Below are 19,155 nucleotides of genomic sequence, written 5' to 3' on the forward strand. Positions count from 1 at the left end.
GGGTTGGGGTCCATTTTGTACAGGTAATGATGTGGCGGTGCTTTGCATTTTTACAACACAAGACACTGTTAACCCTTTTTTCCTTTTTTAAACATTTTTGAAAAGTCACAAAGTGACATTTCATTAATTTCTTTGCACTGCAGCTTACAGCTGTATTAAACCCTAAAGCAAAGATTTATTACATTGTGATTGCAGCTTACCGATTCTTAGTATTAGTTTTCTTTTTTAGGCTTTTTTTCCTTTATTATCATTGGGTGATCCAGCCAGTAAGTCTGTTGTTTTTCAACAGGACATACTCTCCTGCAAATGTAGCAGTTAGAGTGCTGAGACAAACCATTCTTCACTGATACGGATGCTTACAATGATCAGTTTTTATTTATTCATGTAGAACCTTTAAGCCCCTGTCTGACGGGGTGGATTTTGTCCCAATCAGCAGGGGATCCATTAACATGTCCACTGCCGACCGGAGCAGAGCGGGCGGACACAGACAAAGCCCGCTCTGCTCTATGGGCACTGTCTGTTTACACCTGACTAACCTTGGATCTGATCCACCTAAAACAGAAGAGTATAGATCCCCTTCTGCTTTTTTTTAGCAGACCGAATCTGACCCAGAGGTAGGTGGGTGTAAACAGACACAGGTCCATTTACACCTGTCTTTTCCATAGGAGTGAATGGACCATCTGATCAGGTCCGCCAGAAAAGTTGACAGGCGGACCTGATTGGACCAGCCTTGTGAAAGTAGCCTTATCCCAAAAGAAAAAAACAAGTTGCTGTAGCTGCTTGTGTAACTGCACTGGGAGCTGGAGTTTGACTTGAATTTGTTAGGACCTTATCAAACTGCAGCACATGTATTTTTATATTGCAGCGCTTTTAAAATGCACTATGCGTTTTTAAAAAATAGTTGGCTGTTACTTTAAAACCCAGCTATTTAATGGTTGTTAAGAAGCCAGAACCTGACAGCATCCTTAACCACTTGCTTACTGGGTACCTAAACCCCCCTCCTACCCAGACCAATTTTCAGCTTTTAGCGCTGTCACTCTGAATGACAATTGCGCAGTCATACAACACTGTATCCAAATTACATTTTTATCATTTTTCTCCCACAAATAGAGCTTTCTTTTGGTGGTATTTGATCACCTCTGGGTTTTTCATTTTTGGTTATAAATTTCATTTTTTCTTAAAATTAAAAAAGACCGATTAAAAAAAAAAAAAAAAATACAAAACCGTTTTATATTTTGTTAATACATTTTGCAAACAGGTAATTTTTCTCCTTCATTGATGTACCCTGATGAGGCTACACTGATGGGCTGCACTGATAGGCTGCACTGATAAGGCAGCATTGGTGGGCACTAAAAGGTGGCACTGATGGGTACATAGGTGGCACTGGTGGGCACTGATGGGCGGCACTGATGGGCATTGATAGGTGGCACTAAAGGGCACTAATAGCTGGCACTGATTGCTGGCACTGATGAGCACTGATCAGCACTGGTAGGTGACACTTATAGGCAACACTGCTAGGTGGCACTGATGAGGCACTGATTGGCACCACTGGTGGGCATTGATAGGTGGCACTTGTGGGCACTGATGTACTGTGGGCACTGATTCATGGCACTGATTGCTAGCATTGGAAGGCGGTACTAGTGGGCACAGAGGCTCTTCCTCTTCGGGACCGATGTCCCTGCAAACAGAAGCCGGCGATCGGCTTTTTTTCTTCTCACGCTGTCAGCGTGAAAAAAAAAAAAAAAGATTACCGAGCCTCTGTTTACATCACGTGATCAGCTGTCTTTGGCTGACAGCTGATCATGTGGTAAGGGGCTGGGATCGGCCCCTTACTCGGACCTGTGATCACCCGAGTCTCATTGACTCGGGTGATCACAGCGCGCGCTGCGTGCCCCCTTTAGGGGGGCGTGTCCAGCTTTAAAAGGGAAGGACGTCAATAGACGGTCTCCTGGCAAAGAAGATCTGCGCTGTAGCCATCATTCGGCTATAGCGCGAATCTGAACAGGTTAACAGCCAGTGACAATGCCTCCCCCGTGGTCAGCATGCTCCAGCTGAGGTGGCAGAGAGACAGCAGGCGGAACAGTAGGGAGCATCAGCTCCCAGAATCTGAGAGGAGGAGGCAGAGAGACAGTGGGCGGAACAATAGGGAGCATCAGCTCCCAGAATCTGAGGGGAGGAGGCAGAGAGACAGTGGGCGGAACAATAGGAAGCATCAGCTCCCAGAATCTGAGGGGAGGAGGCAGAGAGGCAGTGGGCGGAACAGCAGGGAGCATCGGCTCCCAGAATCTGAGGGAAGGAGACAGAGAGACAGCGGATGGTACAGCAGGGAGCATCGGCTTGGCGGAACAGCAGGGAGCATCGGCTTGGAGGAACAGCAGGGAGCATTGGCTCCCAGAATCTGAGGGAAGGAGACAGAGAGACAGCAGATGGAACAGCAGGGAGCATCGGCTTGGCGGAACAGCAGGGAGCGTCGGCTTGGCGGAACAGCAGGGAGCGTCGGCTTGGCGGAACAGCAGGGAGCATCGGCTCCCAGAATCTGAGAGGAGGAGGCAGAGAGACAGACGGTGGAACAGCAGTGAGCATTGGCTCCCAGAATCTGAGGGGAGGACGCAAAGAGACAGCGGCTGGAACAGCAGGCAGAATTTGAGGGGAGGAGGCAGGGGAAGACCAGACCAAGCTTCTGGTGAGCACCAATGGGACAGGAGGCTGTGCGGGGGAGGGCACTGTTCACATACCAGCTGATTGTTAAGGAAGTCGGCATGTGCCGACTCCTTAACAATCAGCTATTCACTGGTCGCTCCTTAACAACCAGCAAAAACGCACCAGAACGCACCCTGGGTGCCTTTTTGTTGCTGTTCCCATTGACTTCAATGGAAGGTGCATCTTTGGGGAAGCATGCAGGACTTTTCAAACCACAGTGCAAACGCAGCACAGCAATGAGAAAAAGTCTCATAGTCTTTAAAGCCAAATCATTTTTGATGCTCTTCTGTCCCACTGGAAAGGTGGGTTCCATTGCGGCAAAAGCGCATCAGTGGGAAAGGGCTCTTAGTGTGTCTTATCTGCTAGTACATCTAACACTCCCCTCCTCCAAACTGATAATGCTGCTGTCCAAAGGTGCCCCCCTGTGCGCTTTTATCCAGAATAGTGTCTGTATAATACAGGAGGTGTGTTACTGGCCAGATCATCAGATGAAAAGAGGGAAAAAAGCCTAGAGAAGAAAACGAATGCAGCCACCACATTTAGGGATTGGTAAAATGCAATATATGACATTTTTGGTTTTGGGTTCAATGCTGCTTTAAGCATAGAAACACACAGACAGGAGACTGCATTTTTCTGCACATCTCCACTCCAATGTGGTGTGCCCAGAGCCCATAGAAAACAACTGTTTTCTATGTGCCCTTGTGAAGACATAGTATGATTGTGCCCTAAAACTTGGGGGAAAAAATGGACATGCCAATTTTTGTCAAGACGCACTGCAGTGCAGAGGTGGGAATACACACAATTTTTATTATTCAGAAGTTGGACACGTGATTCAAAGTATTGTAATGCATGCACCATAAAACAACAAGGTCCTGAAGGATTTGAGAATGTTCCCACAATAAACTGAAGATTAACTTCACTCCAATGATGTGAAAAGAAAATCCATGTTTACTTCTTTCTTCTGCATATGATTGCGAAATTGAAGTGAATCTTCAGACAATTTATTGTGGGAACATTCTCTACTCCTGTAGTAAAGCAGTCTCACTGTCCCCACAGACACCAGCAAACTTAGTTTATTATACCGTGTATATCTATTATAATGTAATGATCTATGGCCCAGACATATACTCTACTTTTCTTCTGCCAAAGTTGAACAGCATTGTCAAAACTGCTCACAGATGAGCAGTAACAGAAAAGAAAGCAGATTATCCCGCTTTATTTTCCAAGCACATCAACCCATCACCATACTGGGGCTTTCATCACAGTCAGCAATTTCAATGCAAGAAAGTAAACATGATGGGGGGTAGGGCAGGGCACAAATACAAGATCCATTTCTACACGTGTTATATGGGCCTATGCACACAGACCTATTTGGGCGTAAACCAAAATAATTCTGTATAACGCAGCGGCTGGTGTGCGTCGCGGTCCAGTGGGAATCATCGCTCTGTACCGCACTGATACCTTTTTTTTTAAACAAACATTTCAGATATTTCATAAAGTTCAACTGGCGGAGCACTACCCCTTTTCAGCACACTGTGTCCGCACACCACCGCAACGCCGTGGTGTGATTCAGGCACACAGGAGACAAGGCATTTTGCCTCGTCATGCAGTGAGACTGCCCTGGAATGACCACCCAGCACAGTCCCACCACATCTGGTGAGAATGGAGCCTTAGCGGGTGCAGTAGCAGATACCAGCTTAAGACTGGTGACTCCACAAATAAAGTATACATCGCCAGCACACCTTGGATCATCAACATTAACATCCAAATGTTTATTTGAGAGGATCACAGTGGTAAGGTGCAATGATTCGGGACCATGCAGGATTCCTTGGTCAGGCATTTTATTATTATTATTATACAGGATTTATATAGCGCCGACAGTTTACGCAGCGCTTTACAACATGAGGGCAGACAGTACAATTACAATACAATTCAATACAGGAGGAATCAGAGGGCCCTGCTCATTAGAGCTTACAATCTAGGAGGGAGGGTCAAGTTATACAAGAGGGTAACAGCTGTGGGGGGTGAGCTAATGGAGAAAACAGTGCAGTTGTTAGATGGAGGCAGGATAGGCTTATCTGAAGAGGAAAGTTTTCAGGGATCGCCTAAAGGTGGATAAATTTGGAGACAGTCTGACAGATTGGGGTAGGGAATTCCAGAGTATGGACGAGGCTTGGGAGAAGTCCTGGAGGCGGATATGGGAGGAGGTGATGAGGGAGCTAGAGAGCAGGAGGTCTTGGGAGGAATGGAGACGGCGATTAGGTTGGTATTTTGAGACTAGGTTAGTGATGTAACTGGGCGCAGAGTTGTGGATGGCTTTGTAACTTATTGTTAGTATGGTTGTCCCGATACCACTTCTTTAGGACCGAGTACAAGTACCGATACTTTTTTTCAAGTACTCGCCGATACCGATTACCGATACTTTTTTTTAATGTCACGTGACAGTTTTTTTTTTGCTATTTTTTTTGGGGGGGGGGTGGGGGTGGTGAACGTTGTATGTGTGTGTGTGTTTTTTGGGTTTTTTTTGTTTTTTTTACAATAATATTTTTTTATTCTTTATTGTTTTTTTTTTTTTTTTTTAAATCAGCCCTTTTGGGGGGGCTTTGGTGAGATATCAGGGGTCTTAACAGACCTCTGATATCTCCCCCTTGAGACAGAGAAAGAGACAGAGGATAGAGATTCCCCAGTCCCTTTCTCTGCAGCCTCAGCTGCACTGAGAATGAATGGAGAGAAGACAGCGGCTTCTCTCCATTCATAAACTGACACATAGTAATCACAGGAGATTACAATGTTTCAGTTATGTGAATGGACAGAGCCAGCTGACTCTATCCATACACAAAGGAAGGAGGAGGGGGACGGAGGAACTGAGGGGGAGAACGGAGGGGGACAGATAAGGAGAGAGGAACTGAGGGGGAGAACGGAGGGGACAGATAAGGAGAGAGGAACGGAGGGGGAGAACGGAGGGGGACAGATAAGGAGAGAGGAACGGAGGGGGACAGATAAGGAGAGAGGAATGCAGGGGACAGCGGAGGGGGACAGAGCAACGGAGGGGGCATGGAGGAGGATGCAGTGACAGTCAGCTGTGAGCGATCACCGCTGTATGTCACTAAAGCTGGTGAAAGCCGCTGGGGGAGAATCTTGTAACTCCCCCACGCGCCGATCACAGCTGTCTTCTAGGTATCGGGGGAAGCATCGGGAGCATTTGCCCGAGTACAAGTACTTGGGCAAATGCTCAGTATCGGTGTCGATACCGATACTAGTATCGGTATCGGGACAACCCTAATTGTTAGTATTTTGAATTTAATTTGTTGGGCGAGTGGCAGCCAATGGAGGGATTGGCAGAGAGGGGTAGCAGACACTGAGCGGTTTGTAAGGTGGATGAGTCTAGCAGCAGCATTCATGATGGACTGGATAGTCTATCTAAAGGTAAGCCAATGAGAAGGGAGTTGCAGTAGTCGAGGTAAGAGATAACCAGGGAGTGAATCAGGAGCTTTGTGGTTTCATTGATTAGAAAGGGACGTAGTTTAGAGATGTTGCGGAGGTTGAGGCGGCAAGCTTTGGAAAGTGATTGGATGTGGGGCCGAAAGGAGAGTTCAGAGTCCAGGATAACACCTAGTACCCCGATATGTGGGGAGGAGTGGATGGTTGTGCCGTTGCTCTTGACAGACAAGTCAGGGGAAGAGGCACATGGGGAGGAAATATTATAAGCTCGGTTTTGAACAAGTTGAGTTTGAGGAAGTGGTGTGACATCCATACAGATATGTCGGTTAGTAAGTTAGTGATGCTAGAGATTGATGGGGTGAGTTGAGGGGTGGAGAGATAGATTTGTGTGTCGTCAGCGTAGAAATGATATTGAAAGCCATGAGAGGCTATCAGCTGACCCAGGGAAGAGGTGTAGATTGGAAATAAAAGAGGTCCAAGAACAGAACCTTGGGGGACCCCGACGGAAAAGGGAAGAGAAGTGGAGGAAGTAGAATTGTAAGTGACACTGAAGGTGCGTTGGGATAGGTAGGATGAGAGCCACTGAAGAGCACAGTCACGGAGACCGAGGGAGTAAAGTTTTTTGAGGAGGAGGGGGTGGTCAACCGTGTCAAAGGCAGCTGAAAGGTCCAGAAGTAGGAGTACAGAATGAATAGTGTCCATTGGTTTCTGCAGTTAGTAGGTCGTTTGTGAGTTTTAGAAGAGCAGTTTCTGTGGAGTGTTGAGGGCGAAATCCAGATTGAAGGGGATCAAGAAGATTGTTCTAGAAGAAGAAGGCATGTGAAGGCTCAAACGTCCCTGTAATTGTGTATCTACTCACCTGTGACTCCTGGGCATGGAAATACAGTGAATTCTGTATTGTGTATGTGTAGCGTCTTTCTTCGCAAGTTTTTATGCGTGATTTTGGCACGTTTTTATGCTGGTTTTTATACAGCACTTTTGAGCTTTGGCGCTTTTTTATTAGCTAAAAGAGAAAACTATCATCATCAGCTTTTATTTCTCTTTTTATTTGTATTATTCATTTATTTATTTACTTTTTGTTAAAGGGGTTGTAAACCCTCATTTTTTTTTTAAATAACAAACATGTCATACTTACCTCCACTGTGCAGTTCATTTTGCTCAGGGTGGGCCCGATCCTCGCCTTCTGTAATACATTAATTATTTATATTATTTTTGTTTTGGTTAGGTTGTTTATCTATTATTAATTTATTTAACAGATTTTTTAACTTAATATTTTTTCAAGGTTAGGGGTTAATTATTATTTATTATTACATATTATTTATTCTATTTATTTATTATTTATTTATGATGATTTTTAGTTATTTGTGTACTTATTTTACATTTTATTTTACATTTTATTTATTCATATAACATTTACTTTATTTGAGCAGAAAATCGAGCAAAAATGTGCAACAAAACGTGCAAAATTGCACAAATCTTGCATTTTCATTAATTTCTATGGGAATAAAAATGTGCAAATCTGCCCAATTTGAGCTACAAAAAAAGGTCCAGAACTATTTTGAGCTTCAGGTGACTTGGCGTGGAGATGTGAACCAACTCCTTAGAGAAAAATTAATTTTTTCTCCTCTAGCGTTTTGTAGCTTTGAACTTTAACCACTTCTCCCCAGTACGACATCATATGACGTCATGGGCTTTGAGTGGTTATATATGAATGATGCCTGCAGTTACAGGCATCATTCAGATATCTTCTTTTAGAGCCGGCGATTCCCTTCACCGTAAGAACAATCAAAGCGGTTGTTCTTACAGGCGACAGGAGGGGACGTCCCCTCTCCCTCCGATGCTCGCCCGTGTGATCCGCCAGTCAGAGAAGGAATCGACCGGCCCAGAAGGTTACCATAGAGATTTATGACGTCATGCCCGGCCTCTGCATTTGAAAAATGCCGCCGCCTGGGCTGGGAAGCCAGGATCCTTTTTTTTTTTTTATTTCAGGCTTCCCATCCTAGAGGCAAGATCTGGGGATCTACAAGGAGATTATGGGGAGAATATCATGATTATGCAATTTTTTATTGTCCCTCATTACAATTGAAAATAATTTTTACAAGGGTGGAAAATATGAAAGGTTGATGTTTATTAGGTAGAGGTGCTTTTGAAAACAAAAGGGGTTTATGGCGACCAAAACTTTACATTTTTTATTTTTATTTTTTGCTAGAAAGTTTCTTAGAACCCTCCGGTTGGGTTCACACTGTTGTGAATTGGATGTGGATTCCCCACATCTAATTCACATAGCAGAAGACTGTGACCGGCTCACTATGGAGCCAGTTCACATATCTCCGGAGAGGCTCCAGTACAAATTGCACTGGGGTCCTGCGCATCTTCTGGTCCAATTCAGGTCCGAGTTCAGCCAAAAATTTGGGCTGAAATCAGACCTGAAGCGGTGAATGGAGACACACCGGACCCTTTCTGTGAGCTGCTCTGGTGTGCAGTGTGAACCCAGCCTCAAATATTATTATTTTTTTTTTTTTAAAGCAGAGGCACTAGAGATAAATTGCTGGGTGTTACAATTTTTTTATGTCACATGGATTTGTGCACAGCAGTTTTTCAAATGCAATTTTTTTGGGAACAAATATACTTTTTTAATTAAAAAAAAAACACAATATATAACTATATTTTTGATAAAATATAAAAGGTAATGTTACACAGAGTAAAAAGATACCAAACATGTCATGCTGCAACGGCAACAAACGGAGTAAGGCCCCTTTCACACTTATACGACTTGTCCCACGATTTTGTACTGCAAAATCGTTTGACAAGTCATTCTCCATGATTTTCAATGACTACCATTCATACTGGCACGACTTTAAGTCGTGCTGACTTCAGAGTAGTCCCTGCACTACTTTGGTCCAACTTCCATGCGAGTTGATGTCCATAGACCTCAATGTTAAACCCTCAAGTAGCATGCAAATCGTACCTGAATAATATAGACACAATTTCAGTACGACTTTGTAAGCACAAGCTGAGAATGGTTAATGCCAAAGTTGTGACAAAGTCGTACAAAGTAGTACTGCTCCCAAATCGCGGCAAAATCGTGCAAAAACTTGAGAAAATTGCGGCAAAATCGCGGCCGCAAAATCGCGGTAAAAACGAATGACTTTGAAGTCGCACAAGTGTGAAAGGGGCCTAAATGTTATTAGCCATTGGGGATGCTTTAAAAGCCTTTACAGGTTACCACTTTAGATTTACACAGGAGGTCCAATGCTAGAATTACTGTCTATGATCTGATGTTCATAGTGATACCTCAGATGTGTGAGTTGATCGTTGCTTGCGTGTTTCCAGCACCGATGGGGGTGCTTTAAATTTCTTTATGCATTATTTAATTTTCTTTTACACTGTCACTTTAAAGTAAATTACATTTTTTTAATCACTTTTATTGCTGTCACAAAGAATGTAAACATGCCATGTGACAATAATAGGCAGTGACAGATACTCTTCATGGAGACCCTAGATCTCTCCTCTGCCCTTAAAAGCATTTGATCCCACCAAAATCAGTGTGATCAAATGCTTTCCATTTTTAAAACCGGCGCTGGGGAAACCGGAAGTAATGTATGCTAATCACTTCATGTTTCCCATATCATAGAGGTGGACAGAGCTGTTCCGGTCTCTGTCCGCCTCTGTGATCAGCCAGTGGAAGTGCTGGCTGGTCGATAGAGTGTCAGGACAGCCCGCTGAAGGCAGTGGGAGGGGAGGGACGTCCCCTCCCGCTGCTTGTAAACGCGATCAAGTGGCTAGTTAGCTGCTTGGATTGCTTTTACAAGACAGCCGACTGTCGGCTCTAAACCTTGCTGCTTGCAGGGCTAAATGTAAAAAAAAAAAGAAAAAATGCTTGCCTGGTGCCCAGAACTGCATGTCCTGGTTGTCGGGTGATAGGAATTGAACTTCCCTGCAAAAAACACATTTGACTGGATTTTGATATATAGGTACAATTACTTTTATATATATGGGGATTATGGAGGTAAATCTCATGCTTAAAGGGGTTGTAAACCCGCAAGGTTTTTCACCTTAATGCATTCTATGCATTAAGCTGAAAAACCTCCTGTGATGCAGCAGCCCCCCAGAGCCCCCCTTTTACTTACCTTAACCTGGTCTTTCTAGCGACGCGGATGAGCATACCAGCTCCAGCCAGTGTCTTGGGTCCTGATTGGATAGATTGATAGCAGCGCAGGCATTGGTTCCCGCTACTGTGAAGCAAATTCAACTACGCAAAAGCGGGGAGCGGGACTGAGTCCTGCTGCCTGTGTCAATGGACGTAGCAGCAGGACACGGGAGCACGAGTGCACCAAGGTAGAGTGCTGCTCCAATGGGGCACTCAAGAAGAGGAGGAGCCAGGCGCACCGCTGAGAGACCCCAGAAGAGGAGGATCGGGGAAACTCAAACCCAACTGCACAGAGGAGTTAAGTATGACATGTTTGTTTGTTTTTTTCGTTTTTTAAACAAACCTTTAGATATCCTTTAAACTTAACAAGCAATATATTTATCCTGTTTCTGAAAAGATTATGTATATAATTGTTTTTATGCATTGGAATTATGGGAGAAATAACATGGTTACACATGCCAAGGACCACATTTGACCTGTGTCTGATAGGAATATTGGTATAATTATTTTTCTACAAGGGGATTAGGGGGTTAATATTATCATCACACATCCTACATAACATATTTGACCTGTTTATGATAGGAATATGGCTATAATTATTGTTCTACATGGGGATTATGGATGAAATATCATGGATACACTTAAAGCAGAGTTCCACCCAAAAATGGAACTTATCCGGTTCCTCCCCCCTTCCGATGTCACATTTGGCACCTTTCAGGGGAGAGGGGGGGAGCAGATACTTGTCTAATGCAGGTATTTGCTCCCACTCCCGGTAATAGATCGCCGCAGAATCCGTGGCCATCTACGCCATGTCCGGCTCCTGCTCCGCCCCCCTTGGCCTTCTGGGAGATACACAGGTCCCAGAAGCCAGCAGGGACCAGTCAGGATGCGCAGCGCATCTCGCACACGAGCAGTAGGGATCCAGGCTGTGAGTGGAATATCATGGTTACACATTCCAAGTAACATATTTAAACTGTTTATGATAAGAATATTGGAATAATTATGTTTATACATTGTTATGTATTATGGGGGAAATGCCATGGTTATGCTTAACACGGAACATTTTTAACCCTTATCTGAAAAGATTATTGGTATAATTTTTTTCTACATGGGGATTATGGATGGAATATCATGATTACACTTGACAAGAAACATATTTAACATGTTCTTGATAAGAGAATGAATCATAAATAGGTTAAATATGTTCTTATGTATGCTTAACTGTAATATTCCACCCATAATCCCCATGTAGAAAAACAATTATATGCATATTCTTATCACAAATAGGTTAAATATGTTCCTAGGTATGTTTAACTATGATATTCCACCCATAATCCCCATGTAGAAAAATAATTATATGCAAATTCTTATCAGAAATAGGTTACATATGTTCCTAGGTATGTTTAAGTATGATATTCCTCCCATAATCCCCATGTACAAAAAAAAATATATGCATATTCTTATCAGAAATAGGTTAAATATGTTCCTAGGTATGTTTAAGTATGATATTCCTCCCATAAACCTGATGTAGAAAAATAATTATATGCATATTCTCAGCAGAAACAGGTTAAATATGTTCCATATTAGGTGTAAACATTACATTCCACCCATAACCCCATGTATAAAAATAAGGATATGCATATTCTTATCAAAAATAGGTCAAATATGTTCCTATGTAAATTGTTTAACTGTAATATTCCTCCCATAATCCCCATGTAGAAAAATAATTATTGCATATTCCTATCAGAAATTGATTAAATATGTTGCAATGCATGTTTAACTGTAATATTCCACCCATAATCCCCATGTAGAAAAATAGTTATATGCATATTATTATCAGAAAAGGGTCAAATATGTTCATTGTTAGGTGTTAACATGATATTGCATCTATAATCCCCATGGAAAATAATAATTCTACCCATATTTTCATCAAAAACAAGTCAAATGTATTTTTTACATTAGTTCTGTATAATTTACTATGATCCTGTTGTACAGCTGCATATATATCAGCAAGTGAACAGTTAAACATTAGCAACTGCTTCTTGCAACATTGTATCAAGCACTGCAGAAAAGAATAACATATTTTGAGAAACAACCATGAGTTGTCATTACCATATATAGGTGTATAAAGTACACTGACATCTAGTGAGAGTTCTAAGTATTGCAGCCAATAATCCAATCATCCCATCATCCCAATATGCAGTTTAGTACTGATGGCCCTATATAAATCCTGAATAATAATAATAATAATAATAGTACGTCCTGCTAACTTTACTGTTTTTTTTTTTAAATGCTTGAAACAGTTTTTTTTCCACAAAAAAAAAAACACGCTTGAAAAATTGCTGCACAAATACCATGCGAGATAAAAAGTTGCAACGACCACCATTTTATTCCCTAGGGTCTCTGCCAAAAAAAAAAAAAAAAAAAACATATATAATGTTTGGGAGTTCTGAGTAATTTTCTAGCAAAAAAATGATGATTTTTACATGTAGGAGAGAAGTATCAGAATTGGCCAGGTAGACAAGTGGTTAAGCTACAAAATGCTGAGGTGTGAATGGGGCCTTATGACGCCAGCTACTACCTATGTATAACCTCCTCTTAGGCTTCACCCACACAGGCAGCCGCTGGTGAGAATCTGCAACCAGCCCCATACACATGTTGTGTGCGGACAGCTGTGGACCGTATACAAATCAATGGAGGGTGCCGCTGCCTGCTGCATGTAATCACTTGTCTTAAAATGGTTGTAAACCTTTCCATATACCACGAGAAGTGACTGGCCTCAGGTGATACACAGAGATGAAACAAATCCTCCTACATACATTTTACCTGTTTATCTACCGTCTTCTCTTCTCTACATCCATTCAAAGTTCAGAATTTATTTATAAAGCTTGTCTGAGCTGTCAGAAATAGGGGGCAGAGAGCAGAAGTCACAGTCTACAGAGCCCAGTGAGGAGAGATCTGAGAGCTAATTGGAGGGAAGAGGCATACCCCCCTTCACGCATGAACAGAACTGAGGCTGTCAATCACAGGCTGTGTGCTGGAGATCCCTCCCCTGTCACCATTTTTCTGTCGGTGTCAGAGAAAAATTGCCAGAAGTGATTCATGCTGATATCAGAGGAACGAGGCAGCAGACAGAAATTACACTTAGTGCTCTTGATTAACACAAGCACACACCATAGAGGGATATGCTTTGTTCATGTTTAATGTCTGAGGTTTACAACCACTTCAAGCAAGCCATATATTATACAATTTTCTTTCCTTCAACCCGTGGTTTATGGAAAGAAAATTGCTTGATTTCCAGTCAGTGTTGATGTAGGAATCCCTCCCACTGCGCTATTGTGTTTTGACAGCGGGAGGTTTCCTTACCATCAGAATACAATAATCACTGTCAGCAACTATAGCAGTAAGCAGTGATCGCAGGAAAAAAAATTGAATTATTTCAGTACAGCAAGCCTGCCCAAAGATGGATCGAAATTTGGCTGATTCCTTGTGAACTGGCCGAATTTTGATCCATCTATGTCCAGCCCAACTCATGCAGTTGGGGGCTCTGTCCCACTCTTGAAGCAGACAGTTTGGGGTGGATTTACTAAAACTGGAGAGTGCTAAATCTGCTGCAGCTGTGCATGTTAGCCAATCAGCTTCTAAGGTCAGCCATACACGGTGCACATTTCTTTCCTGCAATTACGGGTTCCCCCATCAACACACGCAGTGCTGACAGGGGAATCCCTCCTGCCAACCCATTGTCTGCACCCAGCGGGGTAGGGGCAGGGAGCCGTCCCAGCTGGGAGAAGACTGTGATTATCACTAGTGGCTATAGCAGTTACTAGCAATAATCGCAAGTGAATCTGGCAGGCTTATTGGACCCAAGTTGATCGGTCAACTTGGTACGCTCAGCCTGCCCATTAACAGGTTTAAATCCCTCTGGGTGATCAATGAACATTACAAGGATTTTAACAAACTGTTTCAGATTCCTACCTTTTGTTATTTTGAAGAAATCCCTGTGTGTTTGTCTGTGTCCATGTTGTAAGTGAATCTAATGGGAGCGGTTTCATAATTATCAACCAGCTGTACCTGCAGGGCTCTAATGAGGAAACTGCAGGGTCTGCATGCCTTTAGACATGATTTCCTATTGGGAGTATCTCACAAAAAATGAAATTTTTATTGCAATTGATGCCTGATATCTGACTTATATCTTAGACCCCTTTCACACTGGGGAGCTTTTCGGCATTTTAGCACTAAAAATAGCGCCTGTAAAGCAGGCGCCTCTCAAGTCTTCCAGAGTGCTGCTTTCATACTGGGGCGGTGCGCTTGCAGGACGAGAAAAAAAGTCCTGCAAGCAGCATCTTTGTGGTGGTGCTAAACGGCCCCTGCCATTGAAATCAATGGGCAGCGCTGCCAAAGCGCCTGCAAAGCGCTTCAGCAGCGGCGCTTTGCAAGCTCTTTTAACCCTTTATTCGGCCACTAGCGGGGGTTAAAAGCGCCCCACTAGCAGCCAAAAAGCGCCGCTATGACAACGGTAAAGTGCCATTAAAACTAGCGGCGCTTTACCGCTAACGCCCCCCCACCCCCACCCCAGTGTGAAAGCAGCCTTAGTGTAGACCTCTGGGAAAATCAATAATCCAATCACACAAGCAGGAAATTATGTTTCTGGGGAGTGGTCTGTACACATTCTGTGTATGGAACACGTCCAGGTAGCCATATTGTATTTCATTTTACAGAAAATTACAGCGGTTGCAGATTGAAAAGGAAAGGTAATTTTTCATACCATTCAATCACAATATGACTTGAGTAGCAATTGTATACACTACATTTTTTTTTTTTTTTTTTTTTTTACTTTTTTTTTTTTAACTACTTCCACAACAGGCCTTTTTTGGCACTTTTTGTTCAGATGTAACAATCAGTATTTTTTGCTAGAAAATTACTTAGAACCCCCAAACATTATATATTTTTTTAAAGCAGAGGCCCTAGAGAATAAACTGGTGGGTTTTGCAATTTTTTACGTCGCACGGTATTTGCGCTAGAGTTTCACGATTCTGGCTAAAATGAGAATCACAATTTTTTTGCTTAGAATAAAGATCGCGATTCTCGCGGCGTAACATCATCTTTCACAATATGCAATAAAATTGGGCTAACTTTACTGTTTATTTTTTAATTCATTGAAGTGTATTTTTTCCCCAAAAACTGTGTTTGAAAGACCGCTGCGCAAATACAGTGTGACATAAAATATTGCAACAATTGCCATTTTATTCCCTAGGGTCTCTGCTAAAAAAAGAAAATACATATAATTTTTGGGGGTTCAAAGTAATTTTCTAGCAAAAAATACAGATTTTAACTTTGTAAGAAACAAGTGTCAGAAAAAGGTTTAGTTTTTAAATGGTTAAACTGACCTCAACTACACACAGAAGTTCATTCCTTTGATCGAAGAACAAAAAGTTACAATGTTTATAGTTATCTACAAGAGCAGACAATGTTGTGAAAATATTGGCAGGCTGCCCAGTTTTTTTCTTTTGACAGCTGAGAGAGCAAAGAACTCTCTACACTTGTTACATGAATTAATTGAAATTCTGCATAGAATTTGTGAGGGGGCTTGAATCGAGATCACGATTTTTTAACGATTAATTGTGTAGCTCTAATTTGCGCATCGTTTTTTTAAACGCAATTTTTGGGGAAAACTTTAAAAAAAATTTTTTTGCAAAAAAAACCCCAATTTTTTTTTTTGTAAAATATAAAAGATGAAGTTACGCCGAGTAAATAGATACCAAACATGTCATGCTTTAAAACTGTGCACGCCCGTGTAATGGCAACAAAAGATGTTAATGTTGCTATCCATAGGCGACGCTTTAAAAAACCTTCACACGTTACAACTTTAGATTTACAGAGGAGGTCTAGTGCTAGAATTACTGCCCATGATCTGAGGTTTGCAATGATACCTCACATGTGTGGGATGCTCGCTGTTTGTGTGCGTGTGAGACCAAAATCTGCGTTCGCCTTTGTGCTTGCGCACGGAAGGACAGGGGCACTTTAGATTTTTTTTAATTATATATATATATATATATATATATATATATATATATATATATATATTTTACACTTTCGCTTATTTTTTTTTTTTGATCACTTTTATTGCTGTCACAAGGAATGTAAACATCCTGAAGTGTTATCACGTCATCGCTTCTGGTTTACTATTACGAACAGCCGATCAAAGCCCATCCCGGCTTTGTTCGGCTGTCTGGCCAGCCAGTGAATACACTGGCTGATCCACTGGGTCTCCTGGTGGGATGGGAGAGCCAAGAGAGCTGTGGAAGGCAGCCAGGAGGGGGGGACGTCCCCTCCCACTGCTTGTTATAGCAACCGAGCGGCTGGTGAGCTGCTCTGGTTGCTATTACAAGAGAGCAGACCGCCGGCTTTAAAAAACGGTTCTGGGATGCAGCTGCAGGCAACATCCCGGTATAACCACTGAAAGTCCAGCGCCCCACTGGGACGTCGCAGGATGGGAAGTGGTTAAAGCGACTCTTCGCCCCCCCCCCACCAAAAAATTTTAAGTCAGCAGCTACAAATACTGTAGCTGCTGACTTTAACCACTTCCATACCAGGCACTTTCCCCCCTTCCTGCCCAGGAAAATTTTTAGCTTTCAGCGCTGTCGCATTTTGACTGACAATTGCGCAGTCATGCAACACTGTACTCAAGCTAAATTTTTATCATTTTCTTCCCACAAATAGAGCTTTCTTTTGGTGGTATTTGATTACCTCTGTGGTTTTTAAATTTTGCGTTGTAAATGAAAACAGACAGGCAATTAAAAAAAAAAACTGATGGGCGCTAATAGGCGGCACTGACAGCACTGATAGGCGGCACTGATGAGGAGCTACTGACAGGCATTACTGAGTGGCACTGATTGGCACTTTAATGGGGCACTGACAGGCAATACTGATGGGGCACTAATTGGCACTGTTGTGGGCACTGATCGGCACTGACAGGCATTTATTATGGGGACAGGCTGGCAGGTGTTGCGCACTCATTGGCAGCTGATGGGCACCTTTTGATGGGGACTGTGCTTATAATCAATGTGCTGATTATCAGCACAGACCTCCCCTCTGACAGGGAGAGCCGCCGATCGGCTCTCCCTGTCAGCATGAACCGAGGAAAGCCTTTTACTGGCACATCCTGGTCACAGCTGATCACGTGGTAAGAAGCCTCTGTCAGAGGCTTCATACCACGATCGGAGTTGCGGTGTGTCAGACTGACACACAGCGTCTCTGATAGCCGTGGTGCGTGCCGGCTGTGTTATCCTGATCACGTCATATGACGTCTGGTCAGGATAGCAAAACCACTTTGCCACTGTCATTCTGCTATGTGGCGGGCAGCAAGTGGTTGAATATTAGGACACCCAGGGATCCCGCGATGTCGGCACCCCAGCCGATTTTTCAATCGGTTCTCAGGTGCTGCCACTGCCATTTTTTGTAAGGGAAACCGCCAGTGAAGCCTCACGGCTTCAAAGCCAGTTCCCTACTGTGCATGTGCCAAGCGCACTGCGCTGTGTGAATGGCCTGGCGTCAGGAGAAGGAGGAGGGGTGACTTTGTCGCGGCAAAGTCACCTGGAAGTGGGAGCAGGCACCTGTCAAAAACAGGTACCCCCGCTCCCCCCTGAAAGGTTACAAATGTGGCAGTGGAGGGGGGGGGGCTCGAAAGCAAACAAGCAGAGCTTCCCCTTTTGGGTGGAGCTCCACTTTAAGCTTTGACAATAAAACCTGGAAGCTGATTGGTTTCTGTGCAGATATGCTCCAAGTTTTGCACTCTCCCTTTTAGTAAATCAGTCCTTTTGCATCCAATTGCAGCTTTCTGAAGGAAGCTAATCCTCCAGTTTATATGCAGTTTTATCACGGAGGGGCGCACAGGCTCCTACGTCCAGGCGCAGCAGCCTATTCGCACTCATTCGTGTTTCCTCCAGGAAAGGACCTTTCTATCTTTCCTGAATCATTTGTGATCTTGATACTCACAGAAATCCAAAGAATAGGGTCCACACTGATCACTGCTAGACCAAACTTTATTAACACAAGCGCCGGTGTACAAAGCAGACCGGTATAAGTATAAAAAGCGATGGCGCGTTTCGCACACAAAGTGCTTAGTGCTCAGGTCTGGTCTTGATGTATATGATGGGTACAATGAATGTACAGCTGACCTTGGGGAGGGGGTGATTAGGAGGTTAGGTCCCTAGATGACACAACACACTAATAGATGCAGGTGTATGATTGGTGTATAAGACAACAATAACAGAGGATCAATGCCCTGCCTGTGTGCCCTCCTCTACCATCCAGGCTCTATTCCCTATCACAGCTGTGCATGCACCCCGTGCCCTCTTACCTCCTGCAGATGATGAATTGCTGCAGCCCATGCTGGATATTCAATGCACGGGATAGAGAAGCGCTGTTTATAGCGGGGCCGGTGGTGTAGCGCTGTACGGCGGGGCGGAGGAGTTATGTGTATATGAACAGAGTACGAAGTGACGAGAAGAGCAGGCACTACAGCCGCAGCATACTATATGTGTGGCACAGAGGGGCCGGCCAATCACAGCTCGGGAACTCCGCCTTCCGTCAAGCCTATTGGTCCTTTTCCCAGAGCGGGAAGGATTGGGAAGAGCGCTGCTCTGGTTATTTCAAGTAATAGGCAGTCATTGTCACTTGATTGCAAAGGGATTAAAGGGAAGGGGCATTCTAGGGCAGCCCATAAATAATCGAGAAAAAACATGGAAACCCATCACGTTTATTTTGTTAAAGCACCATCTATCAGAAATAATTGCCTTTTTATACTTATATACTTGTACTACACTTGTTGTCAGCTGCTGCTAATCTACAGCAGCCTCCTTACA

The 19,155-nt window shown here is 43.4% G+C and overlaps 1 protein-coding gene across 2 annotated transcripts in view; it reads right to left on the minus strand.

The window, feature by feature from the left end:
• The window catches only part of LG03H12orf75 (linkage group 03 C12orf75 homolog), a 117,838-nt gene extending 98,981 nt beyond the window's left edge, over positions 1-18,857 (minus strand). Inside the window, exons 1-2 of one of the 2 annotated variants that reach the window (XM_073620276.1) lie at positions 18,651-18,857; positions 7,277-7,324 (exon numbers count right to left, since the gene is read on the minus strand). In XM_073620276.1, coding sequence (XP_073476377.1) covers positions 7,277-7,324; positions 18,651-18,681 — 79 coding nt within the window. In that variant the 5' untranslated portion in view covers positions 18,682-18,857. The remainder of the gene's footprint in view (positions 1-7,276; positions 7,325-18,650) is intronic. The other variant, XM_073620277.1, reaches the window with a different exon arrangement.
• Between the last annotated feature and the right edge of the window lie 298 nt (positions 18,858-19,155).

This window comes from Aquarana catesbeiana, linkage group LG03 (assembly GCF_042186555.1).
Source record: "Aquarana catesbeiana isolate 2022-GZ linkage group LG03, ASM4218655v1, whole genome shotgun sequence".
NCBI lineage: Eukaryota > Metazoa > Chordata > Amphibia > Anura > Ranidae > Aquarana > Aquarana catesbeiana.